General features: G+C 39.7%; 1 protein-coding gene across 1 annotated transcript in view; it reads right to left on the minus strand.

Moving 5' to 3' along the window:
• The window catches only part of itih3b (inter-alpha-trypsin inhibitor heavy chain 3b), a 290,232-nt gene that overhangs the window by 198,291 nt on the left and 79,770 nt on the right, over positions 1 to 12,171 (minus strand). The window contains exon 20 of the mRNA XM_034167581.1: positions 8,517 to 8,662. Coding sequence (XP_034023472.1) covers positions 8,517 to 8,662 — 146 coding nt within the window. The remainder of the gene's footprint in view (positions 1 to 8,516; positions 8,663 to 12,171) is intronic.

Below are 12,171 nucleotides of genomic sequence, written 5' to 3' on the forward strand. Positions count from 1 at the left end.
AAAATTTAGTGGTTCAAAATTGACTGGAGAATCGTTTATAAGAACCTTGGCAACAGAGATGTCTAACATCCCAGCAGGACGATCAACATTATATAGCTGTCCAAAGTTTCTGTCACAGTACAGCAGAGGGATCTGTCAGGACTGAACCATCTTCTGCCATAAATGCACTGGGTGGAGGTGAAATTCTGGAGGAACAAAGTACTTTGATTGCTCTGTAAGCAAGTTAAGGGTCACCTGACCACAGATGGTGTGTCACCTGAACACACGTTGCTCTAATAAACTGCTTCTTTGTCCATTCTCAGGACCATCACACTTTCTCAGCCACCTCTGCATTCTAAGATTCCCATCGAGTCATGCACTACTACTCCACTGACTGACATTTAGAGTGTCCTCCTCCTGAAGACACAGGCAACTCCAGTATAATCCTCAGCAACTTTAAGCATCTGGTTGAGGATGAACATTCGCAAGCTATTTGACTCACCAGTCGAGTCCATGTCAGCAAGGCCTCCAGCCAAAATGCTTGCAAATTCATGAGAAACAATCTGATCTTGAAGTCTTGTTGACAGCATGAATGATTTTGTGAACACACACCTTGAAGTCTTTGACTGGCTGCATGGGTCGAGCGTGGATTTGCAGCTCGTATTTGCCAAGTTTACGTCTCAGCAGCTCCTCATACGTCAGCTCAAAAGTCACCTTTTTGTGTGCAGCCACATTGATGGAGGTCTTAAATTCCTCGAGGGTCCTGCCCACAGAACTGCAGCAGAGACCGAAGATAATGTAGTAAAAGACACACAAAAGATCCACGACGCAAAACGGTGTGAAAAACTGACAACATATTGACCGAGTGTTGCGTGTACCTGACAATGCCGGCACTTTGACCACGAGACACAGCGTCACTGTACTGCTGCTGAGCTTGTTCCTTAGCTTTCACCACACCATCATACACCTCGCCATCCATGAACCTGAGGAAGTCCAAGTTTGTATTTCATCATTTACTTACTCTAATTCTGCAAGTTTCAATTTTATTGACCCACATTCTGAATTTAGTGATGAAGGCATTTTTGGGAATACGAACGTGGAATTCTATTTCCTTTGACTCGTCCATACGATTTGCCACGCGGCTCGTGATGACAGTGGTGGCATAACGGTCGCTCACTGTGGAGTTAATGTGAAAGGTGTAGATGTTCCAGTCATCCTGAGTAAATGCAAAAAGCACATTTGACAGTTTTAAAAAAAATGGCTTGGTTGAACATGCCGGTCAAAGAACAAGTGACCACAGATAAGAAGTGTTGCTGATGAATAGGAATGAGCTGATATCTTACTGGCCTCGGCACAGAAAAGCCCCTTTCTAAGCATATCTAATCATCTCACTGCTTTCCTATCAAATGAAGTTAGATGAAAGTTACTACTGCAGACAGACTGTCTTCATACAACCTCGTCTCAAGGCAAGTTGTGATTCAGCAGCACGAAATATACATGAATCTATTGGTTTGTGATATTTTGACGAAAAGCGCCTTATTTTTGTCACGGCAGCACAAATTCATTCTAATTCATTCCGTGATGGCTGCACAAAATTAAAAGTGAAGTGGGTGGGGTGGGTCGGGGTGGTTATGGTTAGGATTGGGGGAAGGAGTAGGATTAGGTTATGGCTAAGGTTAGGGTTGGAGTAGGGTTAGTAATAGTGAGTTAAAAAAAACCGTCACGAAATTTGACTACTCATTTCGTGACGGGAGCATGAAAAAAAAAATGTGAGACTGGGCTGCTTCATATGCAAAACATCCTCAAACAAGATTTCAACATGTGGGAATCGTGAGCCCTCCCTTCTCTTCTATTATTGTTATCTTTAGTAAAAGCAGATTGTTACTACAGCATAGATGAAGCCATGCTATTGACACTGTATTGACAAGAAAACCATTATTTGATCATTGTTTGAGAAAGCTGTTCCACCAGAGGAGAAAATACTTTTTTTAATGATGAATTGCATGGTGAAATTAACAGCCTAGAATGCAAAAATTGACACACTTTCACTCAATGGAAATTTTGCCTTTTTTTTTTCAAATGGGGAACAGCACAGCACAATTAACTACTTTCTTTGCTAAAGTAATCCAAAATTCATGATGTTTAGTGTTTTGCAGAATGCAGTGCTGTGAAAAAGTTTGAGGTTCATTGCTTTTATGTTATTATGAAAGTTAATATTGTTAAAGCTCTGTCAAATAATTCAAATTCAAATTTATTAATTTATATAGCGCCAATTCACGATAAAATCGTCTCAAGGCGCTTCACACAAAAAACAATTAAAAAATTTAAAACACAATAATAATAATAAAAAAGACGACCATAAAAGAAAGACAACCATAAAAGAATACAAGAATAAAAACACTTCATAATACTAATGATAACACAGAGAAAACAAATGAGTCTTTAAACGTGACTTAAAAATCTCCACAGTATCTGACTGCCAAATGTGTGCTGGGAGATCGTTCCACAGAGCTGGGGCACGGTGGGAGAAAGCTCTGTGACCGGCAGACTTTTTATTCACTGTGGGAACACACAGAAGTCCTGCACCCTGAGAACGCAGGGCCCAAGCTGGTACATAAGGGCTTACCAGGTCAGCCAGATAGGGAGGTGCAAGTCCATGAACGATTTTATAAACTAATAACAGTACATACAGTGTATTTACCATTATAATTGTCTTGTAACTAAAAGATCATCATTTTGTTGCTGCTGTACTACTAAGTTTGCCGTGATAGCATTTAACACTTAGTGTGTTGAAACATTTTATGTCAAAGGTTGTATTGCAGAACAATGTCATGGAAGAGTGAAGTGTGCAAAGAGCACATAAGATTGATGAGGCGAGACATTGTTTCATCAGTGCATGATGAAGAACCAGGAATGGATTATAAGACTGACTGTCTTATGCTATGTGATGAGGCGACTGGGGAGACATTCTTTCATCAGTGCATGATGAAGGAGAAGGAACAGAGTCTGAGACTGACTGTCTTATGCTATTAAATGATTTTATTCAATGAACTTTGACACAGCTTGGGACTGTATAGAAGTGGTATGAACTGAATGTTCAGGGTACTTGTCTTCAGACCTGGACTCTGTATGACATGTACCTTAATGTTTTAAATAATAAAAGATCTTAAAAGTTGAAACCTGCTTCCTTGGTGTCTCATTTGTTGTCTGTGTGAGAGTTTTTAGGTAATTTTTCCTAACAGTTATTTTTTATTTTCATTCTGCAGAATTTAAAATCATGGCAGGGTTGGTGGCCAAGTGGTTAGTGCACTCGGCTTCAATGCAGAAGGTTCCCGGTTCAAACCACCTCCCACATTTCTCCATGTAATGTGGAGTTGCACCAGGAAGGGCATCCGGCCACAAACGTGTGCCAAATCAACATGTGGCAACCTTGAGTGAGAATAAGGGAGCAGCTAAATGGACAATTTAAAATAACATGTATTTAAAACAAAACAGTGCAAGGAGAGGCAGAAAGCCTATCGCACATTTCCAGCCCAGTCTCAAGTTTTTTTTTCATCCTCCCATCACGAAATGGGGTTTTTGAAACTCACCATTACTAACCCTACTTCTTCTCCTAACCCTAACCATAAGCACCGCCAACCACCCCCGCTGCGCTTTTAATTACGTGCAGCCATCACGGAATGAATTAGAATGAATTCATGCTTCTATGACGAAAATTGTGCACTTTTCATGACAATGTGATGAACCAATAGATTAATGTATATTTCGTGCTGCTGAATCATGACAATCCATGAGACTGGGCTGCACCTTTCACATTACAGAAAAAAATTAGAATTGGCATCTGAAAACAAATGACTAGTCTACATGGGAGTGATTAATATCATGACATCAACTTTTAATGTAATTAAGACCTTTTAAAAAGTTGCTTTTAAAAATTCCTTTAAAAAAATGCTAAAACAAAATGTGCAAAATCTTAATGGATCATTCATTTTTCACACCACTGTACACCTCAATGAAAATCATATGAACTTGAATTTTCTCTTTATATGTATGTGACAGTAATCCAAAATAATGCAAAATAATCAGATTATGGAGCTGGATTTTTTTATTTCTTTATGTTTATTTTGCAGGTAATTAGTAAATTCAGTGGAATTAAATTTGACTAACTTCCTCCCATCAGGTTCTTCGATTGTGATACAAAGGTGGTGAAATACAAAATCAGATCAAAAGTCTGTTGAATAATTTCACAATTACTGGCAAAATAATTTATGCATGCATTCCATTATGATTCAACTGTGTGACCTCACCTTGTTTGGTAGTGTGGAAGTAAAAGTGAGCAGCAGCCCAGCGAGGGCAACATGCACCACAGCTCGCTCCATAACACTTTCAACCCGAATGACAGTCAGACAACTCACCGTGTGTGTGTGTGTGTGTCTGACAGTTTTGTCTGTTTCACAATGTGAACACAACGTGCAAGAAAACACCCCCACAGATGTACCTTGTTCAGGGGTTATGGTGTGGGCTGGGGGTCACAGCAGAAAATGGTGGGTAAGAGGAGGGACAGAGGGCATTCCAGTAAATCAAAGAACAAACATGCAGGTCAACAACCTGTCAGTCTCTCATTCACAGAGACATGAGGACATCATGCAGACTGATGGCCTCAGTTTGAGGTCAGGTGATGGTGCTACTGCTGTACTGTGAAGCTACAAGGGGTGATTCTTAGACTACGGGCACTTATTATGTCCTTTGATCATATTGTATGAAAAACAGAAAAAAGGGGAAATTTCACACTTTTATAGATATATTTACAATGAAAGTGTGTTAAGAAATTTGTTCTAGTAGTCTATGATGACTTTTTCACCTTTTTTCAGCATCATTATATGCAAATATTGCTGTTTTGTGCTTGTCCCACACCCAGACTTTTGATCTTCAATGATAAAAATGAATGGTAAAGAAATTTTTTTCTAATGTTTTAAAATATCTCTGAATAAAATATCAGTAAAATAATCAAAACATAATTGGGGTATTCAATGTCATACAAGTGTTGTGATTTAAAAAAAAAAAAAATGTAGTTGTCCCACACTATTGCCGTAATTTCCACCACAACACTGTAATGTCCCTTTAAACAGTTTGTATGAAAGATTGTTTGGGTAGTTTCTATGGAGATAAACAGTGACATCAGAGCACATGTATATAGCGCCAAATCACAACAAACAGTTGCCCCAAGGCGCTTTATATTGTAAGGCAATGGTGTGGTGGAAATTACATTTACAAGGCCAATAGTGCCCGTAGTTAAAGAATCACCCCAAGGTGTCATTCCAAACAAAAACTCAATGAAACCAGAGATCTGTGGTACAATTTATTTATTTTTATCTGCAACATGGGGACTGTTTGTTTTCAACCAGTGTTTCATGAATCACTACTTTGCTTTCTTCATTTATTCCAGGATTTGACTTGTTAAAGTTGTTGGACAATAAAATCATCCAGAGGTCTCTGCAGAGCGACCTCAGTCGGGGTGTGCCAGCAGTCTACCAGTGGTGTAGATGGGATGCTGTAGTCCACAGCTAGAGCTCTACAAAACAAAGACAATAATGGATAAATTGATGTTTTACAACATTTGACATATTAGTACATTGTTAGCACTCAAACCTCTGAGCGCTCAATTCACTTTTGTCAAGTCTCCCTATCACATATATCCAAAATTGAACCAAAGTACATTCTGTCATCAACATCTGGTGTTTTTGTTTGCTTTTTTTTTTTTTGTCAGACAGCCAAACCTCCAGTCACTTTCACACAGTGAATAGTTTTGCTTCACAGCACTTGGCAACTGCTGTTTTTACATGTAGTGTCTCTAAGAAAAAAAATCAGAAATGTAGTCCATTCTGAGTGCCAGTCCAAAGCCCGGACAAATGAGGAGGGTTGTGTCAGTAAGGGCATCCAAGGGAGTAAAAAGTAAAAAAAAAAAAAAAAAAAAAAAAAAAAAACCTCGGCAACAAAATACTGTACATGCAGGTCAGAAATCGAAATTCCATAGTGGATCAGTTGAGGCCCGTGATAACAATGACCACCAGTGCCATTGCCCAAAAGGATGCTGGTGGAAATCGGGCTACTGCTGGGTGAAGAAGAAGAGGAGGAGAATGTTTCCAGAGACAGAGAGGAGGAAAACTAGAAGGGCTGAAGTGAGAGTCAAGACTTTGAATGTTGGCAGTATGACTGGTAAAGGGAAAGAGTTGGCTGATATGATGGAGAGGAGAACCGTAGAGATATTGTGCATACAAGAAACCAAGTGGAAGGGAAGTAAAGCCAGGAAAATTTGAGGTAGTTACACACCGTTTCATCATGGTGTATCTGGGAGGAGAAATGGTGTTGGGATAAATTTAAAGGATGAGTTGTTAAGAGTGTGTCTGTGGTTAAGCAAGTGCCTGACAGAGTGAGGAGTGTGAAGTTGGTAAATGAATGGGGCGATGATGAATGTCATCAATGCGTATGCCCCACTGGTAGGTTGTGAGCTGGAGGAAGATTTCTGGAGTGAGCTAGATGAGATGGCGGAGAGTGTACCCAAGCATGAAAAGCTGGTGGAGCAGTCTTCAAGGGGCATGCTAGTGAAGGAAACAGTAGTGATGATGAAGTAATAGGTGGATATGGTGTCAAGGAGAGGAATGAGGAAGGGCAGATAGTAGTTGATTTTGCAAAAATGTTGGAAATGGCCATAGTGAATACCTACTTTAGTAAAAAAGGAGGAGCACAGGGTAACATATAAAAGTGGAGGAAGGTGTACACAGGTTGACTAAATTCTTTGTAGGAGATACAACAGGTTTGGGGTGAAAAGGATGCAAATAGTAATGTGCTTTCAACTGAGGAGTGTGTTGAGAAGGCGGAGGGAATATTTTGAGGAGCTGATGAATGAAGAAAATGAGAGAAAAAAGAGAGAGAGAAGGCTGGATGATATGGAGAGAGTTAATTAGGATGTGCAAGGGATTCAGATTTTTAAGAATAAGAATGCAAACTCATGATCCCTGGCATGGGAAGCAAGTGCTGTCTGGTAGCTAACTCTAACCTGGAGGCTAAAACCCATGGGCTCTGGCATCTGGGGCCAGAGCATCTTTTGGCACTGGGGAATGAGGTTTACTGACGACCATATGCACAGCGACTACTGCTGACTTTTGTCACATGAGCAGCAATATGGTTTCATGCAGAGAAAGAGTGCTACAGATGTAATATTTGCTCTCAGATTGTTGATAGAGAAATCTAAAGAAGGGCAGGACAGGTTGCATTATGTGTCTGTTGATTTAGAGAAAGCTTATGGCAGGGTGCCAAGAGTTGTGGTGGTGTATGGGAAGGTTTCCAAGACAGTAGTGAGACCAGCTATATTGCACAGCTTAAAGACAGTGGCACTAACAAAAAGACAGGAGGGAGAACTGGAGGTGGGAGAGTGATGCAACGGTCAAAAGTGTGTAGCAGACCCAGACATTTGACTGTTAACAGTGTTTTAAGGTGAGGTCTTACTAGTGTGCAGCACATTGAGGTGACTTATGTTGTGATTTTGCACTGTGGAGTAAACTGATTCGATTTGAGTCAGACTACAAAATTTGAAAAAAGTTTGTTGGTGTGTTCCCTTTGTCTGATAATCTGCAAGCTCTGTGTGTGGATGAAGGCCAAAGAAATTGCCCTTAAAAGATTTGTTTCAACAAAGGTTTTTCTCTCTCTCTCTCTCACTCTGTCTTTCTCACCCTCCCTCCCTCCCTTTCTCGAATCCTAACCTCCACCAAATTTGGCACGCATATGTAGGTGGGTTCTAGAATTGCCCAGGAAGGGGGGGGGGATTAACCAGTAGTTAATCACTGGGGCCAACTTCATGTCTCCCTGCATATTTGTTGGCCGACTACTCCCAAGTCTTTTTGATGATTTCACAGAAAACTGATATGTCAATAAAAGCTGGCCACAGAACTGCCCTGACAGAATTCATTTTGGCAATGATCATAGTCAGTGTGGTAAAGACTTTGGTGGATTCCATTAGTGTCCTGGCAAGGTCAACCACAGTTCAATCATATAAGTGAAGGTCAAGGTCATTGGGGTCAAATATCAGATTTTCTGCTGTCCTTCATGCTCACAGAAACTGTGAGCATGAAGGACTAAAGCTCTAAAAAGTGAACTTGCACTTTTTTGGACAACACACTCAAAGAGCTGTGCTTGTTCTTATCTAAGATACAGATGTAGTGTTGCAGAATGCAAACGCACCTTTGAACATCAGTCTCCTTGGTTTGGATCGTTATTGTTGGTGAGTGAGGTTTCTGAAGCACAGTGTAAACTGGGGGCTTTACAGCTATAGACAAAGTAATGACATTAAAAAGACTGGCAGCAGAGACACAATAACTACAGAACACGCTGCAAAAAAACAAGTTTTTCTCACTAGTCAACAATATTGCTTCAGCTGGCTGGCTGATATTAAATCTCATTCCCTGAAACAACATGCACTTAAACAGAACACGCACAGTCTGACAAACACACATTTCTAAGTGTAGGACTTAAAGACCCACCTAAAAGTCCTTCAGCATTGCTGAATGTCGCCTGTCTCAGAACCAGCCAGAGGAATTTCATCATTTGTTTCTGGTGAAGAAAGATGACCATACGAAAGTTGCTGCCTGAAATGTCGATCTCCTTGTCCCGACAAATCAGCGTCACACTAGGAAAAAATGCATGAAAAATGTCTTTACTTTTTTATTCTTTTCAATATAGACATAAAAGGTATTATTATATGGCTGTGACACTACGCGCACGCTGATTGGCTGATTTCCGGTCTGAAATGGGAACATGTCAGACTGGTTACCATGACAATCGGTCCAGAACTTGTATCATATTCATTACAAACCAGAAAGCTAAAAACACGATTAGGAAAACCAAGTCGGACATGAACATACTCTACAAATATCTAAACAGCATTTGAAAAAACACACAGATTGAAAGCTTACCAGCTAATGACCGGACCATCTGTTAGCAAGTTCTTCACGGAGATGGAAGTGAACAGGTCTGACTACGAGCCCAAAACAGTCAGCAGCTTTCATATTTAAGCGATACTGTAAATTTTCATGTTTATGTATATAATAGCCATATAATAAACACGCTCATAATAATCCTTTATTATTACAACCCCAAATCTAATGAAGTTGGGATGTTGTGTGAAATGTAAATAAAAACATAATACAATGATTTGCTGTAAGATCCTTTACACAATGATGTTGGTTTTTAATGCAGTGCCGCCTGAGGGATTTAAGGTCACAGGTTTTTGGTCTTGCCACTTATGTATAGAAAGTTCTCCAGATTCTCTGAATCTTCTGTTTATATTATGGAAGTAGATGATGGAATCCCTAAATTCCTTGCAATTAAACTGATGGACTATTTTTTCCACACAGGTGTTCACAAAGTGGTGATCCTTACCCCATCTTTGCTTGTGAATGGCTGAGACTTTTGGGGATGCTCCTTTTATACCCAATCATGACACTCACAATTAGTGTCCTCAGTTCCCAAATGCTTATTGAGTGTTGTTAGAAGGAAAGGTGATGTAACACAGTGGTAAACATACCATTGTCCCAGCTTATTTGAAATGTGTTGCAGGCATCCATTTCAAAATGAGCAAATTTTGCACAAAACAATAAAGTCTATCAGTTTGAACATGAAATATCTTGTCTTTGTGGTGTATTCAATTGAATATAGGTTGAAGAGGATTTGCAAATCATTGTATTCTGTTTCTATTTACATTTTACACAACGTCCCAACTTTGTTGGAATTGGGGTTGTATATGGCTACGACCGTACGTACGCTCTGATTGGGTGATTTCCGGTCTGATATGGGAAAATATTAGACCATTACTATGACAATTGTTCTGGCTCGTGTATCAGATTTGTGGCTTTGTTTTGTTTCATGGCGAGAAATAAAACAAAACAAAAAGCGAACAAATAAATTATGAGCGATGAAGAGGACCATTTTCCAAGTGAATTTTGTTACACTGACAAGTTAGAATTGGAGGAATTAACAGCAAACGAGCTTGAAGTGAACATGCAAAACGAAGACCAACAAGATGAAAACAGAGCTCCAAAGAGCTATATAATAAACAAATTATTAACCTCACTTGCTCGGTTAATAATACTTTAATATTATGTCTGTACTGAAGAGTTTTAAATGAACATCCAATAATTCTATCTGCATCTCTATATGGTGCATCAAAATTCAGTTTTGGCAAAAATAGACAAAGTATCCAAATGTTTGTCCCAAAACAGGGACAACCATGGTGACAAATGCATTATTATTGTTATTATCATCTATATTATATAGCCAAGTAGCCTCTGTGTGCGCGTGTATGGCTTTGATCACGTGGAAACTGGGGACATTTGCCATTTAGTATGCGTATGTCCTTGCGACAGACTGGCGTTCTGTCCAGGGTGTACCCCGCTTCATGCACTATGACTGCTGGGATAGGCTCCAGAACCCTGTAACCCTTAATTGGAGTAAGTGTTTGAAGATGAGTCAATCAATCAATCAATTTTTTTATATAGCGCCAAATCACAACAAACAGTTGCCCCAAGGCGCTTTATATTGTAAGGCAAGGCCATACAATAATTATGTAAAACCCCAACGGTCAAAACGACCCCCTGTGAGCAAGCACTTGGCTACAGTGGGAAGGAAAAACTCCGTTTTAACAGGAAGAAACCTCCAGCAGAACCAGGCTCAGGGAGGGGCAGTCTTCTGCTGGGACTGGTTGGGTGAGTATGCTTATGTATTTTTGGGTCAAAGATGAACACTGTCAAAATGGAAAGTTGATCGAACTAATATTTTTGGAGAAATTAGTGATATTAGCTAACAACACTGAACAATGGATGTTGTGCTGCAATGCACCATGGAAATTCAGGGTGTGGGTTTTAAATGTTGTTATTGTGGTTCATGTTAGTTTAACAGTGCTGTTAGTGTTACTGATTTATTGTGTTTTTGTAGTTCAATTGGTTTAGACAGTTCAGTTGAGTGTCATGTTGCTGTTACCATGAGTGAAAAGTGTAGTGCGTTTGATGTCTTCCACCACTGTCTCTGTTTGTGGGTGTAAAATTAAAAGCACCTGCTTGCAGCAGAATGCAGAAAAAACAGAAAGCTCTGTGTGTGCGTGCGTAGGTACCTGCATACATACGTTTGCGTGTATAACTTTGATCACAGACAAACTGGAGACAGCTGACTTTTGCCATTTGGTATGCTTATGTATTTTGGGTCAGGGATGAATGCTGCCAAAATGGAACATTGATATGACAAATATTTTTCGAGAAAGTACGGATATTAGCTAACAACACTGAATAATGTGAACAGGGGTACTGAAAAAGGGGTGAATAAGGAGAAGGATTCTAGTGGCCCATGATTGACAGGGTCCCAGAAAGGCCCTAATACAATTATAATATTAACAAAATAATATGACATTCAGTAATAAACTTATAATCACAGATGTATTTTATGTACAGTGTATTGGTAACACTAAGTTTATGTGTTTTGGAAACATTTCTCAATGCCCAGCCCCCCCCCCCCCCCCCCCCCCCATTTACATAGAATGGTTAAATCTACTGGCTCCATCAAACTGGTGCAGAGGTTAACTTATCATGCAGATGGTAGGATGCCATAGACGTCAGAGCAAAAAAAAAGAAAGAAAAGAAAACAGCTCAGACAGGAGAAAGAAGTAAAGGGTCAACAGTATGTCACCCAGTTCTTTCATAGGCAAGGCGGATCATTAGTGGTTAATGTGATGGAAAGTTCTGTAACATTAGCCTGTTGTCTATTCCTAACTTTGTCCATAGTTTATAACCTAGCTCACTTTTCTCCCCATATTAGCTTATATTTCTGAAGAAAAGTCTGGATGTATACATTTTACTTTGTTTTAGTTAAATAATCAATGCAGGGAAATGTTTAGCAAGCTGCTCTGCTCAAAAAATGACTCATGCACCGAACAGACACATCGAGAGTAGCAGCAGCACATCTGTCAGTCCCCACCTGAACAAACCCAAGTACCCAGACACAGAGAGATGGCAGAGAGTGAGGACATTGAAAATCAAGCTGAAGACATTGAAAGGAATTCAAATGAAGAGAATGGACTAAATGAGTGCAGAGAGACTCAGAAACATGACAGAGATTGAGGACATGGAAAATCAAGCTAATGTTAATTAT

Source organism: Thalassophryne amazonica, chromosome 3, assembly GCF_902500255.1.
Source record: "Thalassophryne amazonica chromosome 3, fThaAma1.1, whole genome shotgun sequence".
NCBI classification, from domain to species: Eukaryota; Metazoa; Chordata; class Actinopteri; order Batrachoidiformes; family Batrachoididae; genus Thalassophryne; species Thalassophryne amazonica.